This window comes from Colias philodice, chromosome 19 (assembly GCF_061535455.1).
Source record: "Colias philodice isolate Cphi_HAF_F1 chromosome 19, ilColPhil1 Martin Lab GWU primary, whole genome shotgun sequence".
Taxonomy (NCBI): Eukaryota; Metazoa; Arthropoda; class Insecta; order Lepidoptera; family Pieridae; genus Colias; species Colias philodice.
Genome location: NC_143104.1, coordinates 7,178,384 through 7,206,048, shown reverse-complemented (window position 1 = coordinate 7,206,048; position 27,665 = coordinate 7,178,384). Strand labels below are relative to the sequence as shown.

The window sequence follows — 27,665 nt, the reverse complement described above, 5'->3', positions numbered from 1 at the left end:
GCGGAAATCGGTCAAGTTACAAGGTGATCGTTACGTCAATGTGAAAAACGTAGTTTTTACACGGCTTTTCCATACAGTAACGCGTTGTTTGTTGTTTTGTTTGTTGTAATTTCCATCTTGTTTTTTTTATTGGGATAACATAAATACACATTGTTTTGTTGTCATAGTTATGAGAGCTTGCCATTGTATAATTATTTTTTAGATAAATAAAGATTATAAAGGCAAACGTTTAACAATAAAGAATTAATGATTTCCTATTTCGATGTATAATGTCTCCATTTTATACGACTCACTATATTCAGTAACGTCTAATAATATTTGAATGAAGGGCTGATGCAGTTATCAATTAGATTTATTTAAGGCGAAATGAGACCCAAAACAGACGTTTCGAGCGCACGGAGAATTAATTTTTTTCTTCAAAAACTTTGAATTAGATTTTTTTTATTTATCGATTTATTTAATTGAAGAGTTTGTTTAGTGACGTTTGGGAACCGAAACACGATTGACAAAATTTGCCTCGATAGAAAAACGTTGTGAAGTTGCCCAAAAATTAAACGGTGAATCAATTTCATTTGGACAATAGTAAAGTAATATCAATGAAACTTTATCCACATCCACTTCCATTCAATTCTTGAGGGACGTACGGGATTAGATTTTTCAATTAATACATCAGTAATTTAAAAAAAATATATTTATAAGCTATGATCAAAAAATTGCGCGCAGGCCGGTCGCTTCCGCCGTTCCGCCTCCTGTTAGTCGACGCCAACGCGTCTTAGAGAGCAGTCCTGTACAACTTTTTCGCGCGGTGCCGTTGTCTACTCGCATACGTGATTTAGTGTTAGTGTTACTAAAGTTTTTCATAAACATGGTGAATTTTGGTGGCCAAAACATTTATGGTGAGAACATTAGGAATAAAATGTTGCGAAGGCAGATGAAGAAACTACAGTTATTGAATCTAAATAGGTAAGTTTAATGTTTATCATGCTTATTTATATTTATTATGTCTTTAGGTCGCTACAAGTCTAAAGATTTCAACTTCAAATATTTTGATTACTAGGTATATGTTTACAAGTCTAAATTGAGAAACGCATAAATGAAAATCTGATAGTTATTTTTATTTGTAATAAGTAATATTATTTTAGTCATATTTTGAGATTTCATTACCTATTTATGATTTTTGTATTAGTACATATATGTTTACAAAGTCTGAATTTAGCAACGCACAAATCAAGATTTTATAATTTTATGCACTCTGTCTTTATTTTTATTTATAATTTTATTATTGGTATAAATAGGTAATGTTTTAGTTGTTTTTTGAGATTTCATTTTCCAATAAATATACTACTGATTTGTGTATGTATGTTTATTTCTAATAGCGAAGCGCGACCACGAAAAATCCGATGTGCAGCTTGCAAGCCAGGACGCAATAAAGACACGTTGGTCTTTTAGACCAACCATGATTACCAGAAAGTGATATGGATCTTCAGACAGTTTCACATAGTACTTTTTTTGTGTAAGTTTATTCTTATGTCATTTATTTATAAGTCATAATATTGAAGATAGTGGAATATTTCAGACTAGTGTAAGTTATCACTGACGGGTAGGTAATTACCAGTGAGATCAGAAACAATTTTTATTTCAACCCTATTGCGTACTTATAACTTTTTTGTTTTTTTTTTATTGTATTATAACTACTGTCTGAGGTCTTTCACTGCACCGGTAATTGTAATTTTTTTACTTATTAGATATCATGCTATTTTAGGCTTATTGCTGATCTACTTACAATTCTATACACATGTGAGCAATCCCAAGACAAGGATTAGATCTAGACAGGATTAGATAAAGGATATTTATTTATACATATATCAATTCGAATGAATGTATGTATGCGTAATTTTTTTATTTGTTTTTATGAATACTATTTGCATATTATGCATAAGCATAATTACTTATAAATTTTATATAAAAAACTAGCTTCCGCCCGCGACTCCGTCCGCGCGGATGTCAGTCTTGGCATGGGTGGTTTATTTCTCCATTTTGAGTAACTCTGACAATGACATCTTATAAAATAATATCTATTGGACCCAAATACGGCTAGGCCTATTATAATACGCAACGTGTGTTAGCGGTTCTACAGAACAATGTCTATGGATAAAATTGAAAAATTAAAATTAATTTTTTTTCTACGTATTTTTCCAGGATAAAAAGTATCCTATTTTACGCCCAGGATAATAAGGTATAATTATACCAAGTTTCATCGAAATCGAACCGTTAGTTTTCACGTGATGTCTTCACATACAGACAGACAGACAGACAGACAGACAGACAAAAATTTTTTTAATCACATATTTGGGTTTGGTATCGATCCAGTAACACCCCCTGCTATTTATTTTTTCAATATTTTCAATGTACAGAATTGACCCTTCTACAGATTTATTATATGTATAGATATTTGAAAAATTTGTAGTTATGTAACTATGAAGTATGTAGGTAACTAAGCCGACAAACGACTTTTTTACGAGCTAGGACAATAGAGCGATAAACGAACAGACACAGCTGCGAAATTTTTTACTAATTTTTATAAAAGCACTTGTTATAATAATTGCGGTCAACCGTAAAATTTTGCAAACAAAAGAACGATTTTCTCAGAAAGTTTGCTATGTATGACGCCGACAATCGAGTTTATTACGGGCTAGGATAATAAAGCCACAAAGGAACGTACACAGCTGTGCAATTTTTTCTAGTTTTGATGACAGTATCTTTATAATAATCGTGGTATTATAAGAGATATTATCAATTAATTTTTCTCCTATTATAACTTATTATGGTTGTTTCAGCACCTCAATGTACAAGGATAGCTCAAAGTAACGGGCAAGAGACATATTTATTTACGGAACAAGGAGAAGAATTCGTATCAAGAAGATAAACATTGGAACAATAAAATGGTAACAAAACCAGCATTCGAAAATATCTGATGTATAATAAGTATAATAAGTATATCAAAATGTCGGATATATTTATTCAAAAATAATCAAAATTTTAAATAATATTTTTTTGTCTATTATTGTTTTTTTTTTCAATAAATATGATATAAAAACAAAAACCCGTTTTTTTTTAATCTTTTAAAACCGATAATAATGTAAAATTCTTTTATGTATTTTTTATATCATATACAGTAAAGTCCCCATGTCGAAAAACTATAAAATTTGTTTACAAAGATTTGAAAATAAGCTAGTAACGTAGGTAGCGACAATTCTAACAATAACAAATATGTAATTACATCATAAAATAACACAAGCATAACATCACAAGCTCAGTTTTTGTAATCAGATTTGTACCAATTAAAAATCGACCTTCGTGCAAAGGAACAAAGGTCGATTTTTCTAGTTCGTTGGGCCCGGCAACGAAAAGACGTTGCCGGATCGCTTTACTCAGCTTTAACCGCGCGAATATAAGAATATAAGTTAAGTTCATTGAACCTCCGTTAGTTCCGTATGTTTCCGTCATCTATTCAGTTGTGTGGCGTGGCGAGGGGATTTTTGTGAAGCGTCCCGCGCGCTCTTATGCTCCACCCAGGGGGCGTAGCCCAAAAGGTGCACAAGCATGATTGTATTTCGTCTTAAAACAAAATACATTATTATTTATTACTCACTTTAGGAGCGGATATCTCGTGGAAGGAGCTCGGACGGGGCGCGGGGCCAGCGGACACGCAGTCAACGGGCACGCTGTAGTCTGCACACAACGCAGCCTGAAACCAAAAAAAAAAACGTGTAAAAAAGAATTGTATGTGAAAGATGAAAAGACGTGTGTCTTGTCGTGATGAGAAGATAGCTTATGTTGAATGATAGTAGGATTCTATCAGGTATTCTTATAGTAAACGTAATTATGTGGAAGAAAAAAATCTGAAAAAAAAATGTTAGGAGACTTAAATACCTGTACCAGTGCTTCTATTTATCACGTAGCATTTAGAGCTACATTACTTATTGATTTTTTTACTTATTCACCAATATTATAAGTTTCAGCAGTGAAAGTAATAGAAGCTATATTATTATATTGAGAATGAAGATAAGGAACTCTAAATACCACTTCAGCATCAATATTATTATTTATTACCACAGCAAGATCCACATACAAAATAATCCGATAATGTTATCGAGAAAAATCCCTGCAAAATATTTACCCCTACGCTTCATAATTGTACGCAATTTCCCTAAGTAATTGAAATAGATGCAAATATATGGAATTCCTGACGGGATTTTGCCCGCGGCGTTTCGGGGGTTCCCTCCCGCAGTCGCACACCTCGGATCAACGTAGAATGCGAAAGTGTGCGTAATATCTCTATGATAGTGTGTATTATCTCTGTAATAACACTGTTACGATAATAACTGAGGCTATACACATTTAGGTACTTGATATGATATTATAGGTTTCACTTGATTTTGTTTGTGTAAATGTACATAGAATCATCTCTAATGATTGTATGCTTTAAACGAGCTCTATGATAGCAATAGTTCCATATTTGGACACGCTTTATACTTATTAATAATACTTCACACTTACAGTAAATAAACTTAAATGTAAAAACTACATTTCATATCTTTAAATAAAACATCTTTTAATTCTCAAGCATCCATTAGGCATTCTTTAATCAAGCTTAAATCACTTTCGTATGCATAGACTAAAATGTATTATGTATGGCCTATCATAAGAGAGCTCAAAGAAATTAATTAAAACCGTTCAGCTCTGATGTCCATCATATTAAGAGACATAGGAAATAAAACAAAACAGTTGAAATCAATAAGAGCATGATACACAAAGGAATCCGATCCCCATTCGGAGTTTAAATTAATTGGTCTTAATTTATCGTTTTGTTTTTGGCCCCGAAGCTTTCGTTAATTATAACCTTTAGCTATGCGGTATCTAATTTTTCTTTGCTGTAGAAGTTACAAGCAATAAAGGCTAAACTTTTATTGAATAATTGCTAGCAATAATGGGAAAATAGTAATAAATATAGTAGGTATAGGTATATGTTTTAAAGATATAACTATATAATATGGTACAGCTCAGCAGGAGACTTTGTCGTCGTAAGTCGAAAATGTTTATTAGGTAAGTATGATTTAAATTTAAATAATCTTAAATGAATTTAAAGCTAAACAATCTAAGTTGTAGAATTGTTTGTGTAGAAACACGTGCCAGTAAAGACAATATTTATGGTAGACACGCTCAACCAATAACCAAAATTCGTGATCGAAATTCTCAACACTCACGAATTGTTATCAGTTATTATTATCAATATATTCAACACACCCAAAAGCTATGAAAGCAATATTCAGATTAACAAAGCCTAACTTTCCATAAATACATATCAATAAGGGCTACACAAACTGTTAAGTAAACTGAACTTAATGTACATATCCCTCGTCAATAGCAAGCTTTACGGTTGACTACTCGTGTGTCGGCATTATGAAAACCTCGCATAGTTCTAATATTGAGTTATGCAGACGGGCTGGAGGTGATGGCTTTTCCAATATCGACTGTCTGGTTATTTCTTGGTGCTTATGGCCACTAAGAAATAGCTCAGTGCCTAATATCAACCGACGAGATTTATCAACGTCAACCAAAAGCCTTTGTTGTCAAAGACATTATAGCGTTGTAGTGTAACATTTTATAATTTCAATATCCAGCCGCTTTGTGTGATGTAGGTACGGTTAATCTTGTTTTACCAATTAGCGTTTAAAATAGCCTCTGTATGTACTTTATAAATTTGCGTCAGACGATTATGAATTATAATTTCATTATTATCAGATCTTTCGCTGTAGATGTAGGGATACCGCTATCAAATTGAGAAAATGTTTGCTTTCAGAAAATCATTTCACAAATATGTACCTATTACCTTTGCGATTTCGTCGAACTTTTATAATCTTCTTTATCTCAGAAATTATCGAGAAAACGATGAGATAAGCACTGGATTTAAATTTTATTTTCGGAACAATTTCAGACTACTGTTACAATCTTAGTTATCAGTTGTTTTGTAAAACACGTTCAAATCAGATAAGTACGTTAATTTTATAATTCTCAGAATAATTCCTTTTTTCGGATATGACGTCACTGAATTTGATATCATATCGTAATTGTTTTGATAGCGCGATAAGCACAGTAAGTACGAAAAGACATGGAAAAGACAGTTGACAGATTAAAATGTATGAGGACTTAACTTAGGTGGAGATAGTAATTGTTTTTATATCCTTAATAGATCCTTTAAGACTCGTATTCACTCCCCCTGTTATTATCTAAAGTCACAGATCACCGGAGCGGAGAGATAACATTATCGGCAACAAAGGACACGATAATAATTATTTTATCTCGTGGTCACAGTTCGCTTGCTTAGTAGAAAAGTTTGGATGTCTTTGAAAGTTATTTTAGAATTTAAGGACTATCTTAATGAAGATTTGCATTGTAGAAGAACATATTATAGAATATTTTATGCAGCATAAAGATATTATGGTAAGATTTTAATTTTGTCTCTGTAGTCGAAATGATATTAATTGAAAAATTTCGATTTATTAAATGTGTACCTATCGGTTCTTACATTGTATTTCCAGTCTAAAGTTTACAGCTTCTTTATTTTAAAAAGATACGTCGAGACGAATCTTCTTTAACTTAATTTTGTACTACAACCTAGCTTTCTGCATGCAGCTTCGCTCGTATAGGTAGTTATAGGTACCTCTTTTAATTTGGCAACACATAGGTATTTATATGTTTTTATAGAAGTCAGTCTTTTCAAAATTCAATCTGTCTTTATATGATTCATCTGTAATCATCATCAATCATCAATCAATACATATAATAAAATTCGAGAAAAGTGGTGTCTGTACAATGAAAATATGTAAAAAAAATTTAGCAGGGGTTATTACTAAATCGATCCCAAACCCAAAACTGTCGTTAAAATTTTTTTTGTCTGTTTGTCTGTTTGTCCGTTTGTCTGTTTGTCTGTATGTTTGAACACGCTAATCTCAGAAACGGCTTATCCGATTTAAATGCGGTTTTCACTAATATATTTTGGTAATCTTCATTTAACATTTAGTGTTTATTTCATGTCAATCAGTTTATAAATAAAAAAGTTATGACCATTTAAGTAGTTATTCACGGCGAACATTTGCTAAGGCATTCTATGGTACACTATTATACAGTGTACGATAAAACGTAAGTTATCTGTTATACGCTACAGTTATTTCTGGTGGTGGGGGTGGGAGTGAGGGGGTAAGCTGAGGTAGTAGGGGGGGAGGGGCAAATTAAAATTATGCTTATTTTTAGGTAAATTTTATACATAAAATGTCCTTTAAATTATGTCGTATTACATATATTTTTAAGCCCCGACGCAAAAAGATGAGTGATAAGTGTTTGACCGCTATGTGTGTCTGTGTGTGTGTATCTGTTTGTTTCACCGTAGCTCGCTAACAGGTAATCCGAATTAGATGCGGTTTTTTGTAAGGCAGCATATTTTCCGACGCTGGTTCTTAGAAAAGTGTATCAAAATCGGTTCATCCATTTATTATACCTACCTATAGGGGTAAAAGTGGGAATGAAAAAAATTAAAGTTGTCGAATCTAAGTCATATATATTAAACTAGATTTCCGCCCGCGGCTTCGCCCGCGTTTTCAAAGGAAAACCCGCATAGTTCCCGTTCCCGTGGGATTTCCGGGATAAAACCTATCCTATGTGTTAATCCAAGTTACCCTCTATATGTGTGCTAAATTTCATTGTAATCGGTTCAGTAGTTTTTACGTGAAAGAGTAACAAACATCCATACATCCATACATCCATACATCCATACATCCATACATCCATACATCCATACATCCATACATCCATACATCCATACATCCATACATCCATAAATCCTTACAAACTTTCGCCTTTATAATAGTATTAAGATTAAGATGAAAGTGAACGTTTTATCAAAATCGGTTCATCCATTTATTTGATATAGGGGTAAAAGTAGGAATAAATAAATGAAAATAAAATTCGTATAAGTCAGGAAAATTTTTCTAAGTCCGGAAAATTTCCATACGCCAGGAAAAATTCTATACGTCGGGAAAATTTATACAGATGAGGAAAATTCGTATAAGTCAGGAAAATTTTTCTAAGTCCGGAAAATTTCCATACGCCAGGAAAATTTCTATACGTCAGGAAAATTTATATAAGCCAGGAAAATTTCTATACGTCAGGAAAAATTTCTATAAGGTGGAAAAGGATAGGTTAGGTTACGTTAGGTTAGGTTAGGTTAGGTTAGGTTAGGAAAATTTTTCTAAGTCCGGAAAATTTCCATACGCCAGGAATATTTCTATACGTCAGGAAAATTTATATAAGCCAGGAAAATTTCTATACGTCAGGAAAATTTTCTATAAGGCGGAAAAGGATAGGTTAGGTTAGGTAAGGTTAGGTTAGGTTAGGTTAGGAAAATTTTTCTAAGTCCGGAAAATTTCCATACGCCAGGAATATTTCTATACGTCAGGAAAATTTATATAAGCCAGGAAAATTTCTATACGTCAGGAAAATTTATATAAGCCAGGAAAATTTCTATACGTCTGGAAAATTTTCTATAGGGTGGAAAAGGATAGGTTAGGTTAGGTTAGGAAAATTTTTCTAAGTCCGGAAAATTTCCATACGCCATGAAAATTTCTATACGTCAGGAAAATTTATATAAGCCAGGAAAATTTCTATACGTCAGGAAAAATTTCTATAAGGTGGAAAAGGATAGGTAAGGTTAGGTTAGGTTAGGTTAGGTTAGGAAAATTATTCTAAGTCCGGAAAATTTCCATACGCCAGGAAAATCTCCATACGCCAGGAAAATTTCTATACGTCAGGAAAATTTATATAAGCCAGGAAAATTTCTATACGTCAGGAAAAATTTCTATAAGGTGGAAAAGGATAGGTTAGGTTAGGTTAGGTTTGGTTAGGTTAGGAAAATTTTTCTAAGTCCGGAAAATTTCCATACGCCAGGAAAATTTCTATACGTCCGGAAAATTTATATAAGCCAGGAAAATTTCTATACATCAGGAAAAATTTATATAAGGTGGAAAAGGATAGGTTAGGTTAGGTTAGGTTAGGTTAGGAAAATTTTACTAAGTCCGGAAAATTTCCATACACCAGGAAAATTTCTATACGTCAGGAAAATTTATATGAGCCAGGAAAATTTCTATACGTCAGGAAAAATTTCTATAAGGTGGAAAAGGATAGGTTAGGTTAGGTTAGGTTAGGTTAGGAAAATTTTTGCAAGTCCGGAAAATTTCCATACGCCAGGGTAATTTCTATACGTCCGGAAAATTTATATAAGCCAGGAAAATTTCTATACGTCAGGAAAATTTTCTATAAGGTGGAAAAGGATAGGTTAGGTTAGGTTAGGTTAGGAAAATTTTTCTAAGTCCGGAAAATTTCCATACGCCAGGAAAATTTCTATACGTCAGGAAAATTTACATAAGCCAGGAAAATTTCTATACGTCAGGAAATATTTCTATAAGGTGGAAAAGGATAGGTTAGGTTAGGTTAGGAAAATTTTTCTTAGTCCGGAAAATTTCCATACGCCAGGAAAATTTCTATACGTCCGGAAAATTTATATAAGCCAGGAAAATTTCTATACGTCAGGAAAAATTTCTATAAGGTGGAAAAGGATAGGTTAGGTTAGGTTAGGTTAGGAAAATTTTTCTAAGTCCGGAAAATTTCCATACGCCAGGAAAATTTCTATACGTCAGGAAAATTTATATAAGCCAGGAAAATTTCTATACGTCAGGAAATATTTCTATAAGGTGGAAAAGGATAGGTTAGGTTAGGTTAGGTTAGGTTAGGTTAGGTTAGGAAATTTTTTTCTAAGTCCGGAAAATTTACTATTTTTCGATAATATATTACCCATGTTTTATACCTAACCTAACCTTAACACACGCACACACACACACACACACACACACACACACAGAAACCTAACTATTAGTACATTGAGGTACCTATTTTTGTTGTTGAATAGCCGAATTTTTTTTTCGAATTTTCTGAGAAAAGAGAAACGAAACAGCTAATATATATATATAGTTTTAAAAATTTACTAACCTAACCTAAACACAAACCTAACTAATAAATCGTCACATAGAAACCAAACTATTAGTACATTGAGGTACCTGTTTTTGTTGTTGAACAGCCGAATTTTTTCGATTTTGAAAAATTTCGAATTTTCCGAGAAAAGAGAGACGAAACAGCTAATAATACGATTATAAATTTCGTGGCCAGAAATAATTTAGTTTTAAAAAGCTAACCTAACCTAACCTAAACACAAACCTAACTATTAAATCGTCACACATAAACCTAACTATTATTACATTGAGGTTCAAATTTATGTCTATCAAAAATTAACGCCCTCTTTTGTTGTTGTCATCGTTGTGTTGATTCAGCTTCTTATAGCTTTTTGTGTATCAGTTTGTTTGTTTGTTTGAACGCGCTAATCTCGGGAACTACTGGTCCAATTTGAAAAATTCTTTCGGTGTTAGATAGCCCATTTATCGAGGAAGGCTATATCCATACTAATATTATAAATGCGAAAGTAACTCTGTCTGTCTGTCTGTTACTCAATCACGCCTTAACTACTGAACCAATTTGCATGAAATTTGGTATAGAGATATTTTGATACCCGAGAAAGGACATAGGATAGGTTTTATCCCGGAAATCCTAGGGGAACGGGTTTTTCTTTGAAAACGCGGGCGAAGCCGCGGGCGGAAAGCTAGTTTATGAATAAAGCTGTAGTTTTTCCACTTTATAAATAAAGTTTAATTAATCTGGCGTATCCAATAAAGTTGCCTGAAGCAATTTCCATGCATCCGGATATTTACATTTAAAAATAAATAATAAAATAGCAATTCATTATTCACTAGATTCACAGGTACGTTAACGTTGTTAAGTAATTTTTTGTGTTTCATTTTAGTAAGTAAAAATATATAATATGTAATAATAATGTCTGCATATGTGTTTTAGTTATAGATAAGGTTGTAAGTACTTAGTTTCTAAGTTTTAATGTACTGAATTAATTTAATAAAAAACTTAATACTTTTAAGTCTTCTTTTATTGTTTCATTTTATGACTTCGAAACTCAATGTATTTCAAACTCATTCATGTTCCAAAAATATATTTTACACTTGATCGACTCAATAAACGAAAGCAACAACCAGTGAAAGCTGATTCAGACAGCTCTTGATGTATTGTTCCCACTAAATATTATGTTCTAATCGAGCGGAATAAGCGAATACATATTTATTTCCTTAACTTTATTAGCATAATTATTCCGTTAGTATCAAATTATGATCGTTCACTATCTTTATAAACTACAATCTATATACATTCTATCGAACAATCTTTAGGTATATTTTATGGTAATTAATAATTAATAATTATACTAATTTACTGAGAAACTATAGATTTGGAGTACCTACCATATTTTATTCTTATCTGTACCTAAGTGTTATCAATCAAAACAAAAAAGTTTGACAATATGTTATTTAGTTATAGGTGGAAAACATCGCGAGCCTTCAAGCACAACTTTTTCCTAGTATAGATAATATACACATTACACATCTATGTAGAACATTTTATAAATTGCCATTTATGGTCAAATTTGATAGTTAGTTTTCTAACAATAAATGAAGATCTTTATTAACTGATTTAACACATTGGTGGGGAAAATAAACATTTTAATTAAAATCAATCACCAATTCAAGACCATAAAATAATTCTTTTATTTACACAACATTCTTCATAGATTTTTAGATATTTGCAAAATGCAACAAAATATCCCTCGACTTTGTTGATGTGAAAGTTTTCCTTGTTTAACTACGCTTTGCATTGGCCATTAAGATTTATTAGTGTGTAAACGTGTGTCCAGCTAATCCTAGACGCGTCATAAGTCATGTCCACATCTGGCTCACGGTGTTGGCTAACACGACACTTAGGCAGATATTTTTAACCGACTTCATTGTAATATATCATCATCGATAGATATAAAATGCCATAAAAATGTACTTATTATTTTTGTAATAAATCATCATCATCAGCCCATATATGACCCCACTGCTGGGACATGAGCCATCTATAGAGCGGCTTCGCCCGTGTTTTTAAAGGAAAACAGATATAGTTCCCGTTCCCGTGGGATTTCTGGGATAAAACCTATCATATATATGTAAATCCATATTACGATCTATGTGTGCTAAATTTCATTGTAATCTGTTCAGTTGTATTTGCGTGAAAGAGTAACAAACACACATATACATACATCCATCCTCACAAACTTTCGCATTTATAATATTAGTAGGAAGGATAATTAACTTATCTATCCTTACACAAAAGTAATAAAAGAGGTTAAATAAAAATATATCAACATTCTACACTATTTAAATCTTTATCGAATGACCTACGACTTCTAACTGATTTTAATATTCATACACGTCACTAATTAATATTTAACAATCATTAGTTAATAAATAGTGCATACATAATATTATCTATGACTCATATAGGTCTAGAGAATATCAATATCAATGAAATGTTTAAATATTAATTCAAGATGTGACCTTATTAGTCATGCTTATAACTCTTATCAATATCGTACGATGTTTCGTAATTGCATAGATAATATTAATGTATATTATTTTAATACTTTTATCTCAGTTGTGACAAAAAATATCAAAACAAATATATTATTTGGTTACGCCTTTTTATAGATTAAACGTTGAATATGTATTTAATATTTATGTTATTCCATTATACTAAGTATTATAAAGTAACTTATCTATATTTTGCAGTAATTTATGGATACTAATAAAATATATACGATTTCGTAGTAATATAACCTACGAAAATGTAAAATCTATTTTTTGTTTTATTTTAATAAATCTTTCAATGATAATAAAACAAAATAATACGCACCATTATTACACTACGGGAAAATAACGAATCTGCAAGAAAAGCTTATCTATATAAAGATATTTGTTATCTACAACCACGGAAACAGAACGCAATTCTTGTACTAATTTTATCCGGTATAAAAAAAAACTTACATACAAGATCAAATGCACAAAACATAATCGAGATGATTATTGAAGACCTATTATTTACACCACTTACACTTCACTACAGATTTCAATGTTTTTTGGTTAATTTATCTCCTCTCGAAAAAGGTAATACCATTGTTAAAAAAGTTATAAAAAACGTGTACCTGGGCAAAGCCGTAGCGAATAACTAGTTCAAAATAGGTCCACACAGACAGAGAAATAGGTCCATTGTAGAACAAGTAAGTACATAGTAAATAATATAATGTATTAGATGTAACTACTAACTGGTCAGAATGTACCTAGTGCATATCTCGAATACTAGACGAGCCGAAATTTAATTAACTGCGCCGATAGACCTAACCCCCGGACGTAGTTTATAGCACTATCTTGATTGTGTTTACTGTAACCATACCTACCTGGTCATATGAAATGCGTACTTCCTATTAATATTAGTATTAAGAGAGGGCATAAAGCAAAATAACCAATCTTCTATTAGATGATACGTGTAATATTCAAGACCAAATCTAAAAAATAAAATATATACTTATCAAACTAGATGATATGTTCAACGATTCTGTTTAATCAAAAACATAAAATATTAAAATTGACTCGATAAAAAAAAATCACCAAGTTAGCTCTAATTTTACGTTTTCTACTTGACATGGTAATACTTATTATGATTTTTTTTTCATAAACAATTATATTAAAACATTTGCAAGATATTTGTCAGAGCATTTTGTTTAATTACTTTTAGTTTTGGTTTTATCTGCGATAAACCACTTTTATCGTGACAAAACCAAACGTTTATCTCGAGAAAAAAAGAGCGCCATTGGTTATTTTGCTTTATGCCCCCTCTTAAGATAACAAACCAATCAAACCTTCCTAAGGTTTGATTGGACCAGTCATAATTTTAAGGCATAATTTTAGGTGTCAGTAACGCTCTAAGTTCATCTGAATACAGCTTTCTCTTTTAATATTTTCAAAATTAAATTTACATAATAATACTTATTATGGTATCTTGTGACTGCGTAAAAGCAGCATCTTGATGTACCTTCATGTATCTTATTAAAAGCCGCTTATCATTGTCAGATAAATAAATCAATTAGAATTTTTTTATTCCTTTTCGAACAAGACTTTCTTTAATAGAATGTGTATGTATAATGTCATAATTAGATAAAAATAAATAAATAAGAATTTATTTAACTCATTTCGATGATGACTATTTTATATTGTTTGTTAAAAGAAATAAAATATCGTGTAAAAATCAGAGGGTAGATCACAAAGCTTGTTCAATAAAGTATTCCTAATCTTAACTATATAGCTGCTTATCTGTAATGCTACTGCATAGCATTCAATTGCGGTTCTTTAAATAAAAGTATTTGTTAGACTATGAAAATGAGTATAAATATATTAAATAAAAAAGTATATAATTTAAAAGCACTGAAACTTAATGATTATTTAAAGACTTATAATGATGTGCAAATAATTCAACATGATTGATCCACGTGATCACTTATTTACAATTCTATTATACTATTTCCTGAATCACAGCTGAATTCATTATCTTTCTAAATTAAAATATTTATTTCTGTTGTTCGGTTACTTGGACTCGATTTATTGAAAATACAAGACTGAATACCTGTAAGAAACAAAATTCAGAAATCAATGTAATTTATATTTTTCAAACCTCATCATCATAAACTAATAATTTGTAAATTTATAAAGAATAGAAAAAATAACAATTATTTGTAATAAAGCAAAATATTATCGAATTAATGCACTGTGATGATATGTGATTAGATTTTATAATAAAACATAATTTTTGAAGGAAAACATAAGTTCATAACCCTACAATAGGTATCTAAGCAGTTTCAAAACTCAATATCTACATAGGCAGCAGACACGTACCAGAAACCGCAGCTCTCCCTATACCTCATCCATCCTGTTTTATTCCTGATCATGATTTAATAATGCTTTAATCGGATTACGGTGTTAAAGTGAGCTAGACCACAAAGCGTATTACAGATGCAATTGTACCGCCACCTATTGTTTAGTCTAGCTAATGTATTGACGATTTAAATTAGATTGTTTGATGACAATGACTTTCAATTTTAGTTGTATTTAACATTTTTCAAGGACTTGTAAAAAGAAGACGTCATAGAGCGTTAGATTGTTAGCGTTTATAATCCTAAGACATAGTACTAATTCTTCGAAAATCTTTACATTATAATAATTATTATGCTAGTCATGGCGCAATCAAAATAAAATAATAAAAATAAACCGATAAAATTAAAAAAGACGTGTACTCGGGGACTGCCGCGGCCGCCGTAAAGCTATTGCATAGCATGCCTTCAAGCCACACCTCCGTGTCCGTCGGAGTGGGGAGCGTGAGGTTTTTTCGTTACGGAATTTCTAGATTCGGTCCCCGCGCTCAAGGCCCGCGATAGAAGCTATGCAATAGCTTAAAAAAAAGAAATGTTCCTAAATATCCTTGAATCTACGTTACCAGTTCATAAACCGATCAAAAATAAAAACGTACGTCGCGTATACTCAACAACAATAAAACCTCGATGGAGCAATAATGCATAGCAACTTTCCTAAGTACGCTCGAACGTTAAAACAGGTCCATAAGCGGATCGGAGAATATTTACATTGAAAACTTTACGCAGGTATGACTCAAAGGATCGGAAGGGGTAACTGGTAGCAAGTTTAATTTCCGCTCAAACATTTCGCGAAGCGGGAAGTTAGCCCATTATAGCTGGACTTATAAATGACATTGTCCAAATTTGGATACATCATACAATGGAACGTGTGCAATGGAAATGCGGAAGGTGAAAAATTATTTTTCTTGAGCTCTGCTGTTTTTGCGGCTGTTTTAATAATAAAGCATTATTAATTAATTAATAAAAAAACATTTTTATTTAAATTACTATAAAGTTAATAATGTTGTAAAGGGTATCATGAGCGTGCCCACGCGTCTAGAGGATTTTTTATTAAGAAATGTAAAAAAGTGGAGTTTTTTCTCTGCACTAATTTTACCGCGACATATTTTTGGTAGTATATGAAGTCTTATTTACCACATAATACTAATGCATCACTTATTACAACATAAACATTATTTAATAGGTATTTTTATTCCAAGCAGTAAAATTACGTTTACGTTACATTCCTGGTACAAAAATGCTCCTTAAAGGAGAGAGACAAAGTACGTTTCTCGACACGTCTATAAGTTAAAATCAATAGAGATCTTGTACAATAAAACTCAATACTTCTAATAGCATGTAACCCCTTGTACAGCGCACTTTTCATACACCCTTCGAATCCTTTTTACGAAGATTAAAATAGAACGAAGGTATAAATAGAAAGTTTTGATAGACAGCAAAACTACGAACAGTATATTGATTTTAATATTAAGAAGTATCTGATTCAAGATATTCTAGAGAAATTGTTTTGAGGCCTTACAATATTTCATCATCTTATTTTTTTAAAGGTTAAAGTCAATAATAGGGTGCCAATATCTAAATGTTTTATTGACGCACCTTATAATTAAACACAAACTGTGAAACATTGATTCCATTCAACAAAGCAATAGGTATTGGATTCTTCACTATCCTTAGTTAATGTGTGCGAGTGGCGCTGCTGTCACTTACGGACGCGTTTTATTTTCTCTGTGTTATAAAAATAATTTTAAAGTATTTACAACCAGTTTTTCGTGTGAAACTTTAAATATTGTCTTAGTTTGGATGTGGACGTACCTAAAAACAAAACTTATTTCACAAAAATATTTGGTTATAATAACTAAATGAATTAACAAAAGTGATTGTGATACTTCGGAACTTGTGAAGTTAGTGGGTAGTCTGCGCATTATTTGTAACCAATTTGTCAAGACATTCCGTGTTTTTCAAAACAATTTTGAACTATTAAATTATATTGAACTATTTCGAAAGCTTTGTCATAGACACATTGGCTACTTGGACAGTACTGTGAGAATCAACCCAACAGTCTCGAGTTCAATCCCAGCAGTGTGCAAATTTATTTATATATTTTATTTTATTTTTTGGATTCACTTGTCTTGTGCTTCATTTTTTTTTCTCTGCAATATTTCTTATTTAATAAAAAAAAAAAAGATTTTTTTTTTTTGCTCTTTCTAAATATGAAGTGCACACATTGCAATATTAATATACGTAGAGATGAACTCTTGGAATGTATTTCTTGTGGAGAAAAAAGCCACTATCGTTGCTTGAATATAACTAGTGCAGATTTTCGTCAGCACTTGAGTGAATACAGAGATTCTTGGCAATGCGTGAACTGTAAGAATATCACACGCAGGTTGCGAAATGATGATACACCGATAAGGTCTCTTAAATCTGGACCACACGACATGTCTTGCGATTCCGAGGTTATGCAAGCTCATAATGTTTTAGACCAGTCTGTCCTAATGCCGTCAAACCCAATACCTAATAATTTTTCATTAGATGATATTTCGAAATTATTAGATACAAAGCTGGAGACTGTTAAACTACATCTTTCCAATGAGATCGTTTCAGCAATTGATAAATTAAAATCTGATCTTGCTCATGCAACGGACGTATTTGCTGGACGTATCGCGGATTTGAGGCAAGATGTAACTACCATTGAAAATCGTGTTGTTGTACTAGAGAATGAAAACAAATTGCTTCGCTCTGAACTTGCATCTATTAAGGAGTCTACTGCTTCGAATAATGTGTCTGCGTCTATTGACTCCATACTTCAGCTTGAAAGCTCCCTTAATGATCATGAGCAGGGAACTCTAATAAATGATATCGAACTTAGCTACATACCTGAATTTGAGGGTGAGTCGCCCATACACATTGCCCTTGCAGTTGCTAAAAAGCTTGCAGTTGATGTCGTTGAGTGTGATATAATCAATGCCTCTCGAGTTGGGCCTAAACCTAGGTCCTCAAATGGACAAGGAAATCGGCCACGCCCTTTAGTTGTTAGACTTGCGAGAAGAACCCTGCGGGATACTTTCCTGAAGAACGCACGCATCCGTCGAGGGGCTACCACTGATGACTTGGGCCTGCCTTCTCATGTTGGGAGAGCTTTCTATGTAAATGAGAGACTTACCAAAAAAAATAGGGCCCTCCTGGCTAAAGCCCGTGAATGTGGTCGTAACTTACAATGGAAGTTCGTGTGGTCAAAAGATGGGCGTATATATGCAAAATGTTCAGATTCAGCTCAATCTCTAACTCACTGGATAAGATCTGAGAAGGATATTGAGCGGGTTTTTGGTGCAGGTTTTAAACAGCTCAATTAGCCATTTCGCCATTTTTGTGAACTATTTCTACTCTTCTTTAAATATCTCAGTAAAAAATTTACCTTTTATTTGGATTGTTTGTTATTCAGTTACTTTTAAAATGTGTAGATATGGTTTTTACCTACTAACTTATGTATCACATTTAAAATTATTAATTATCAGTTCATTTTTGTATAATAAGCATGTAATTGTAAACTATAAAATTGTGTCAAAATTTGTCGGTGTTCAAGTCTGTCTGTATACCCATCAATATTTTAGTTATAAGTCTGTAGTTAATTATATGATATCTGTATCACGCTCTCTTAATAATTTAATTTCTCCTATATTCTTACTTACCGGGTTTTTAAACAATTATACACTAATCAAAGTCATCATAAACTCACTCTTAAAAACACAAGCATATTGCAATGATTAGAACTAAACATATTAAATTAGGTCTCTTAAACCCGGGTTCAATTGTAAACAAACATGATGAATTTATAGCTGCTATATCCAGAGAATCTCCGGACATAGTTGCTATAAATGAAACTTGGATAAGAAGCGGCCAAGAAGGCTTAGCCCCCCAGGTACCAGGTTATGAGTTTCGCAACTCTCCTCGTAAACACAATCTCAAGGCACGCGGTGGTGGGGTTGGGTTTTTTTGTAAACTAGGAATTTCTTTCAGAATTTTAATTTTTCCTGTGATTGATGATACAGTGGAACAAATGTGGCTATCTATACACTTAAATGGGAATCGTTTAATAATTGGAACAGCTTATAAGCCTCCTTGGGTTAACACAGAATTGTTCCTAGATGCGTTGACCTCCTCAATCAATTCGTTTAATGACTACAGCTATCTCCTCCTAATGGGTGATTTTAATATCAATTTATTGAATGAGCATGATGGGAAAACTTTGCAATTAAATCAATTTCTATATTACTCCGGTCTAAAAAATTACGTGCAGTCTCCTACACATATCACTCCTCATAGTGAATCGTTAATAGATCTTGTATGTACAGATGCCCCGGTTGTGAGTATAGTTAACCATCAAATTCCTACATTAGGAGCACATTCCTTCATTGTAACAGAGCTAAAAATTAATAAACAAAAAATACCGCCCAAATATATTAAATACCGTCCCCTAAAAAATATACCTATTAGTCCATTTAACTTTGATTTAAGTTCTATCAACTGGGATATTTTATTAAAGCAAGTTTGCGTAAATGATTCTGTGGAATTGTTCAATACTATCATTATTAATCTGTTTGATAAATATGCTCCCACCAAAACTTCCATGATCAGAAAACCGCTTCCACCCTGGTTCACTAGTAATTTGCAGTTCATGGTTTCTTTACGCGATAAAGCACACCGGAAATTTCAAGCTTCTAAATCAGATATGCATAAAGAAGCTTACAAAAGTCTCAAGCAGTTAGTTAATTGTGGTTTTTTTAACGAAAAGAGGGCATTTTTTAATTATAATATTAATAATAACATAAACAACCCAAAATTATTATGGAAAAATCTAAAGAGATCTGTTCTACCAAATTTCAAATCTAACACATTAATACCACATACTTTTAATGACCCCGACAAAATTAATACTCATTTTCTTAATGTTCCAGGAGATGACAGAGCAGACATAAATACAGTTCACTATTTCAATTCAAAAAAATTCTCAAATGCTACATTTTCTTTTACAGCTGTTAGTGAAGACAGCATAGCTAAAATTATTTTATCAATTGACTCTAATGCTGTGGGGTCAGACGAAATTAATAGAGATATGATCATTTTGACATTACCTCATTCACTAAAATTCATAACCAATTTAATCAACAGATCGCTTGCTTCAGGTATCTTTCCCTCTCTTTGGAAAAAAGCTTTAATTCATCCCCTCCCTAAGGTAAATAATTGCTCAGATCTTAAGGACCTACGTCCAATTAGTATTCTGCCTTACCTGTCGAAAATACTAGAGAAAGTAGTCCAAAAACAGCTTGTGCATTATTGTGAATCAAATAATATATTTCCACCTCTTCAATCTGGGTTCAGGGCTAAACATGGGACATCAACAGCTCTCTTTGATGTTATCGATAAAATTCTTGCATCTCAAGATAGGGGCTGTGGAACTCTCCTTACTCTGTTGGATTTCTCTCGTGCTTTCGACAGTATTAATATTTCCCTTCTTTTAGCTAAGCTTTCGTACTATGGATTTGACTCTAACACCATTGACTGGTTTAAAAGCTATTTGGAAAATCGTACTCAACAAGTTCTTTTACATAGTCTTAACGGCAATCACATACTTTCAAAACCTATGAAAGTCACTAGAGGAGTACCTCAAGGAAGTATTTTAGGACCTATTCTATTTATATTGTATACAGCAGACATTACACACTCAATTAAACATTGTCAATTTCACTTATATGCCGATGACCTACAACTACTCATTCCTATCAGCAGGGATAATTTTGACCAGACTATAAAGAATCTTAATTCGGATTTAAATAATATTTCATGTTGGTCTACTAATAACTCTTTGGTATTAAATCCGATAAAATCTAAATTCATGATCGTTGGTTCCAAAAAACAGGTCAATTGTTTATCGCAGTTGAAACCTAAAGTTTGTATCGATAACTTGCCTCTCGAATGTGTCAATCAGGTGCGCAACCTTGGTATTGAAATGGACAATAATTTGAAATTTGAAGCCCATGTTTTAAATGTTACTCGAAATTGCTTTTATCGTATTAAAGTTTTATACAAAATTCGTGATTTTTTAAGTGTAGATATGCGCATTCGCCTATGTGAAACTCTAGTCTTGTCCAAACTAAACTATGCTCTGGCAGTTTATGGTCCTTGTTTGCTTCAAAGAACACAACGTCTCCTTCAGAGAGTGCAAAATGCTTGTGCACGATATTGCTTTCAGATTCCTCCAAGAACACATATTTCACCATACCTAAACATGCATAACCTACTTAACATGAAAAACCGTCAAAAACTTTACTTTGCCAGTCTCCTTTTTGACGTTATTAAATTTAAAAAACCTTCTTATTTATATGATAAACTTTTATGGAGGACCTCCAAAGCCTCGAGTGAATGTAGGTCATGCACAAATATTTTTTCTGTGCCTAAATACAAAACAGCCGCCTTTAGAGGAAGTTTTAGATTTCTTGCTACGAAATGCTGGAACGATATTCCGCCTCCTATTCGAAATTCTCAATCAAGGGACACTTTTAAAAAGAAGTTGAAAGCTTATTTTCTCGTTATTCAAAAACAGTCTACATAAATACCTATTGTTATTTTCTGTGTTTAATAATGTCTACTATAAACTATAATCTACTTGATATTCATTAAAATTGTGTCCTTCTTTTACTTCATCTATATTCTACGTTTTATATATTATTGTTCTGGAAAGGATGTCTTTAACTTCTTCTACGTTCTTGGCGTTGGCAATATAAATTCATAAATTACACATAAATTCATTATTACACACTATTAATTTTTATTACTGATTCGTTTCCTCTCAACTCACTCAGCCGATTTTACGTTCTGACTGGCAAACTATGTTACATACTTCATACATCAAAATCTTCTTACTTTATTGTTATACTGTATAGCATTATTAATTAGTCCGTTCTTTAATATTATACCTACTTTTATTAGTCACTCCTCTCTACTTATATGGTGCTGACAGAATAACAGCGTTACAGCCTCGGCTGTAACATTCATGCTGAGTCAGTAATCCTTTTCCCTGAGGTGATACAGATATAATATAATATTATTACGTCTACACAATATATTGTTTTACCCAGTTATACCTTGTTTTTTAAGTTATAAGTATTTTCTGTATCTAATGTACTGTATCATTTTTTTGGGAATAAATGTGTTTCTATTTCTATTTCTATTTCTATTTAATCGAACCGCATTGTGAATTCTAAACTCAGCTCTTCACCGCAGACCACATTCAATCGGCCCTGCGTAACCCTAACCTCAGACATCGGGAACCCTTAGGGAATCTCGACTATCCGATGGTTTTAATTCCGACTTGCACAATAAGTACATGCATCGCTCAAGAGGAGAATGCGGCATGAACAAATACGGTGTTCGATTGTATTCAGTTTTAATTGGAATTGTGGGTAGTTGGATATTTTGCTGGTCAATGGGTCATTGACCTAGATCTAGTGGAGAATAAAAATGCGATATTTCTACTGATTTGCATACCTAATATATTTCTTTACATGCTAGTAGGTCAGCTTTCTGGGCCGTATCGCACCAAGACTTGATTTTTTAGATATAGAATTAAATCTGAGCTTTCTTTGTAATATCAACGTCAAGAGACGTTAAAAAGAAACTGAAAATATTATCTCCATGTTACAAATTATAGATAAATATGAAATAAGATGTTTGAACAAATACTTGTAATAAATAACATAGAGATATTATAATAGTACGAATTCTTTGCAAATAAATCTTGAAATCGATAACTAGGATATTGGCTCAACTACGAATAAATTCCAAGGAGCGATGATAAATTCAGTTGAATTCAAAAGAGAAGTTTTAGTCGACTTAACTGGAATATAAATTGTTTGGAAACCTTGAATTTTCATTCTCCTCCGAGAATGTCATTTAATTGTATGAAATTGAATTTATGAAACGGTGCATATGTCAAACCATTATAAGCACCATAAACATTTACCCCTCAAGCACACATCAAAAGGAATTACGAGATAAACTATGAAAAATTATACGCATAACGGAGCGACGACTAAAAGTACATATATATAGGGAGGAGTATAGATATAGGCTATGGGGCTGTAAGGGTCTCGCGTTACTAGCATTTATCAAGTTGATGGGCCAGTAGTCGATATCAGCGAGGCGCTGATTTATAAGTGTCAGTAATGCCCATCGCACATTTGTAATGTCGTAAATATTTTACTTGTGATGGATTTGCGAAGCGTTGGGTTCACATTTCAGGAGTATTTATGTAAACAACAATTCGGGTATACTGTATAAAATTAAATGACAGTATTCCTCTTTTAATTCGGAGATATGTTCACTTCCATGTCCGGGAAATGTGTATAATGTGAAGAATGCTTATATTTTATTCTCTGAATATAAATCTAGAAGTATAGAAATAAACTGGAGAGATAACAAACAACCCCAAAAGCATACAACACATTTAGTAATGAAGAGCGACACGAAACAAACATTTGAAATAGTTATCTCATTACAGCTCCTCGTGTTTAAATAATTAATAGACCTCAATACAAAACGGGCAAATCTAATTTCCTAAGCAAACAATATCCACAAATATTAAGTAAATGAGGCTAAAGATATCGGAATAACAATTTGCTATGCGACGCGTGGGTCGATTACAAGACGTATAATAGAACGTCCTATTTGGTCTTTTTATAGGTAAATGTTGATATTCGAAGGTAGACGTGCCTTTCAAACCGTGAAATAGACGGAATAAAACCCCGTGACGTACAAGTTGATCATTGAGGACGTTTCAAAGGTGTCCTATTTTTATTTGGTGCGTAGCGGTCGATATCTAACGTCTGTTACACTGATATACCACTCAAATTGTATTGTGTTTGATATAATATAAACATGTTTTTCAACTTTTTCCATTGATTAGGTACTGACAAAGTAAATAAAAGAGGTCTATTTCATGAATATGGCCATTGTCCAATCGCAAAAGAAGGATGCTGATAAAAATAAAATGGACGAAAAAGTTTGTTAAAAATTTATCCTCGGAAAAAGCTATTGTCACCCCCCAAGGTAAATACAAAAAACATGCCGTGCTGACTCGCTGAACTGAACGTCTCTTTGCAATCAATGACATAGGAAATCTGTCCTCAACGGTTTAACAAAATGTATCAAAGCAACAACATTAAAAAGAACGGAACAATTCGCGTCAAATTCACTCGTTTAGGTAGCATCGTTGAATTTTTTGTTTGCTTTTATTTGAGCCTCGTGTGGGGATCTTTTTGAGAACACCCTATGTTACGCAGCAGACTGTTAACCCTTCAGTGTTTGCAAGCAATGCGTATAGTTTATACGTTTAATAAATGAACGGAGAGCTCCAGCTATAAAGTACCATAACGTATAGTAGGCTATCTTATTTATGATGTTTACGCTATGAGTAACAAATGAAAATCCTTAACAATTCTATCTTCCGATTTATAATAATGGACCAAAAAATATAGAAAGCTCACCAAATGCACAGAATGAAATGCGCAGGCATTAAAGGTAACAATTATTTTGTGTCTTCCAGAAAGAGAAAGAAAACTTAATTTAAGGCAAATTCCCACTTCTATAGTATCACTATTGCATAAGCTTTGGACTGATTACAGTCATATAAAATTACCTCAGAGATTATTTCAAAGGTATTAAAACAACATCTTCCTAAAACAAAAGAAGCACTAGCAGACATATAAAGCTTAAATAAATTCCTTACTACCTTTCGATAGCTTTAAAAGGATAATCTATAAAAGCGTAATAATAATCGTTACAAGAACATATTTTGTAAACATCTATCTTCCTAGAAGCGAACATAAGACCACTTACTAACACGAGGTAAGCCAGTTTTTTTTCTTGATTCATTTTACGTCCGGATAGAATTCATTATTCAGATAAATTAAGGAAAGGAATATCATATCCGTCCGTAAAAGAATATCCGTTGAGCTTACAAGGTGATTTTAATTGGTCGTTTAGTGACTAATATAAGCGTTCTTATTTAAACTTTGCAATATCTACTTCTAGTACAAGGACGCATTCCAGATCTTTCGTACATTTTAAAGCTATATTAATTATTAAAATTCCATTCGTCCAACCTCTTTTAGGCACATACAAATAGACAGAACACCTATATAAAGTAGCACGTTGTAGAAACAAATCACAATTAACCAAATATAATGAGCAGGAAATTCAACATTAGAAGGGACCGCTTTATTATACAATATTTAAATATTCGTCGTTAACTGATTGTTTACAGCTAAGTCGGTCAATGACTAGTCTGTCAACAGACGTTCAATGTCAGTAGCAAAGGTATAGAAAGTTTGAAGGGGAGATGATTGCAGTTGAAAGCTCTGCCAACAAAAGAAGTGAATGTTCGAGCACACTCTTAGGTACCCGCCGCGTCAACAAAATGTCACATCTGCGAAAACACTTAACTCTTTGACAGAATATTTAGGCATTCGAAAATGTCTTGAGCTTCATTTGATCAAAATCATTGCCTCTCTAATTTTGAGTAACAATAAAAAAAAATTATAATCACAAAAAGTAAGTACTATAATTAATGGTACTAAAAACTTATTGAAAGGTAAAATTAAAACCTACAAATACTTTTTTCCTACTAGCGATTGCATTTAATCATATTATTATAAAGTGAAAGGTAGATTTTATGCCACATAATATTATATCAATAGAGCTTTAATATAATCAAGTTGTTTCTTTTATTTCTACGAATACCTATGTACCGATTAGAGTTATAATATAAACAAACATATATGAGTCACGAACGCAAAATGGATTTCAAAATCAAAACAAACTTATAAATGATTGATGTACAACTTAAACGATTTACATCATAATTGTGTGACGTTGTTACGGGTTGTTTACATCAAGAGAAAAGTTATTCAAATTCGCTTTGAATGTTTTCTAACGCACTTCATTTCGTGGAATTGCGAGGGAGTTATTATTCAGTCTAAGATTACTTTATTTGTTTTGGAAGAGCCTTTGTTTGAATTAAATATCCGTTGAATAGTACGCTGTTAAATTAGGGACGACAAAGTTCACGTATTTATAAAAGTGAAAAGAGTTTTCTTGTTTTAAAAGTAAATTTATTTTTCATCTCATTAAAAGTTAATACCTAACGCGTGCCCTCAAAATGTTTCATTCATTCAATAAATATCAGTAAACAATTCAGAAGTACAAAGCTCCAAAGTCCAAACATTCTAAAAAATGGCGTTCTAATAGTTTAGAATAAGTAACAGGCACCATTTACGTCTCATAATAAGACATACATAACAACACTTAAAGCGAACACTAACAAAGAAATGTCTTTATTAAACAACAATTCAATCGATAAATATGCCTAATAATAATAAACTAAACTTACACGTAACCAAAAAGCCGAATTCAATTACGGCTCTTGTTCACGCCATTGCCTAGAACACGGCGTCTAAATTGCGGGGAAATAGGAAACTGTATACGAAAATATATTTTATTTTCCACAGTAATCTTGCTGACGGTTACAACGCTGACGTTGCAGCTTCCCACCAAAACACGAGTACCTTAATTGCAATTGTTTTTTGCTATGTCGACACCGTCAATTGTTTTTTCATTAACGCCATTACGCTCTGTGGTTATCTGCTAGCTCTTTGTTATGATGAATGATACGAGTAAATATCGTATTAAAATAGATAATGTTGATCGATATACTATAGTTTATTACAAACAAATTGCAAACGAAAACATTTTTATTCAAAATTTGGTAACTTTGGGAATAACACAATTTAACACAGATTACATTGTTAATACAAACGTAGTAAAAATTACAAAGGCAGAAAATTACACTGTCCCTGAACTCCAAAAACTTCAAGCTGTTAAAATTCTTGAATCTCGCCTGCTAAAATTAGTTTTAAAGTTTTCTTATTCATAGCAAACTTGTAGGCTAAGGTCATTAGCAGTTGTAACTGTAAAATGAAGCAAAAATCTGCGTACAAAGTGTATGCAATTGGGTCTAAGCATTACCCACTTTAGCCCCAACTCCCGGTATAATCGTTTCCTGAGCTCCACGTTAATGCATACGAATATATATGACTGCAGACGAAAAAAGTTCGTCTAATTGCTATAATAGTACTGCTTTAATGTACAATTTTATTTTCACCCTTAACCGACGCCGGGCAAATTGTTGCGTCTTAGCTTTTACAGCGCTATTATGAATACAGCTTTGGGACTTGAAATCTGAATACGTGAGGCGATTTGCGTTGCTATGTCGTTATGGGAACTATTGTTATAAATATAACAACCTAAATTAATACTATTTTCTATGTAGATACTGTTAATGTCTTTGTTTACGTTTACGACACTTTGTATAAAGGTTTATTGCTTTGGAACAAACCTATAAAAATACATACTATACATACAATACATACTATAATAAATATGAATAAATCGAGTATTAAAAGTTATAAGAGATGATTCATCAACAAACTTAAGCCTTCGTGTTTAAACGCTCCGTCTGGTCAAAACCAAATGAAAACTTTAGCTTGAGATAAAGGCGTTAAGATAGAAAATGAGACCAATT

The 27,665-nt window shown here is 32.4% G+C and overlaps 1 protein-coding gene and 1 long non-coding RNA gene across 2 annotated transcripts in view; one reads left to right on the top strand and one right to left on the bottom strand.

The window, feature by feature from the left end:
• hwt (SH2 domain-containing adapter heavyweight) overlaps nt 1-27,665 on the bottom strand; it is a 156,954-nt gene that overhangs the window by 24,582 nt on the left and 104,707 nt on the right. Inside the window, exon 3 of the mRNA XM_089707166.1 lies at nt 3,653-3,748. Within this exon, the coding sequence (XP_089563292.1) occupies nt 3,653-3,748 (96 nt within the window). The remainder of the gene's footprint in view (nt 1-3,652; nt 3,749-27,665) is intronic.
• On the top strand, nt 363-3,099 carry LOC149480032 (uncharacterized). The gene is made up of 3 exons (XR_016317158.1): nt 363-963; nt 1,377-1,513; nt 2,838-3,099. It is a non-coding gene; the product is annotated as an uncharacterized LOC149480032 (long non-coding RNA).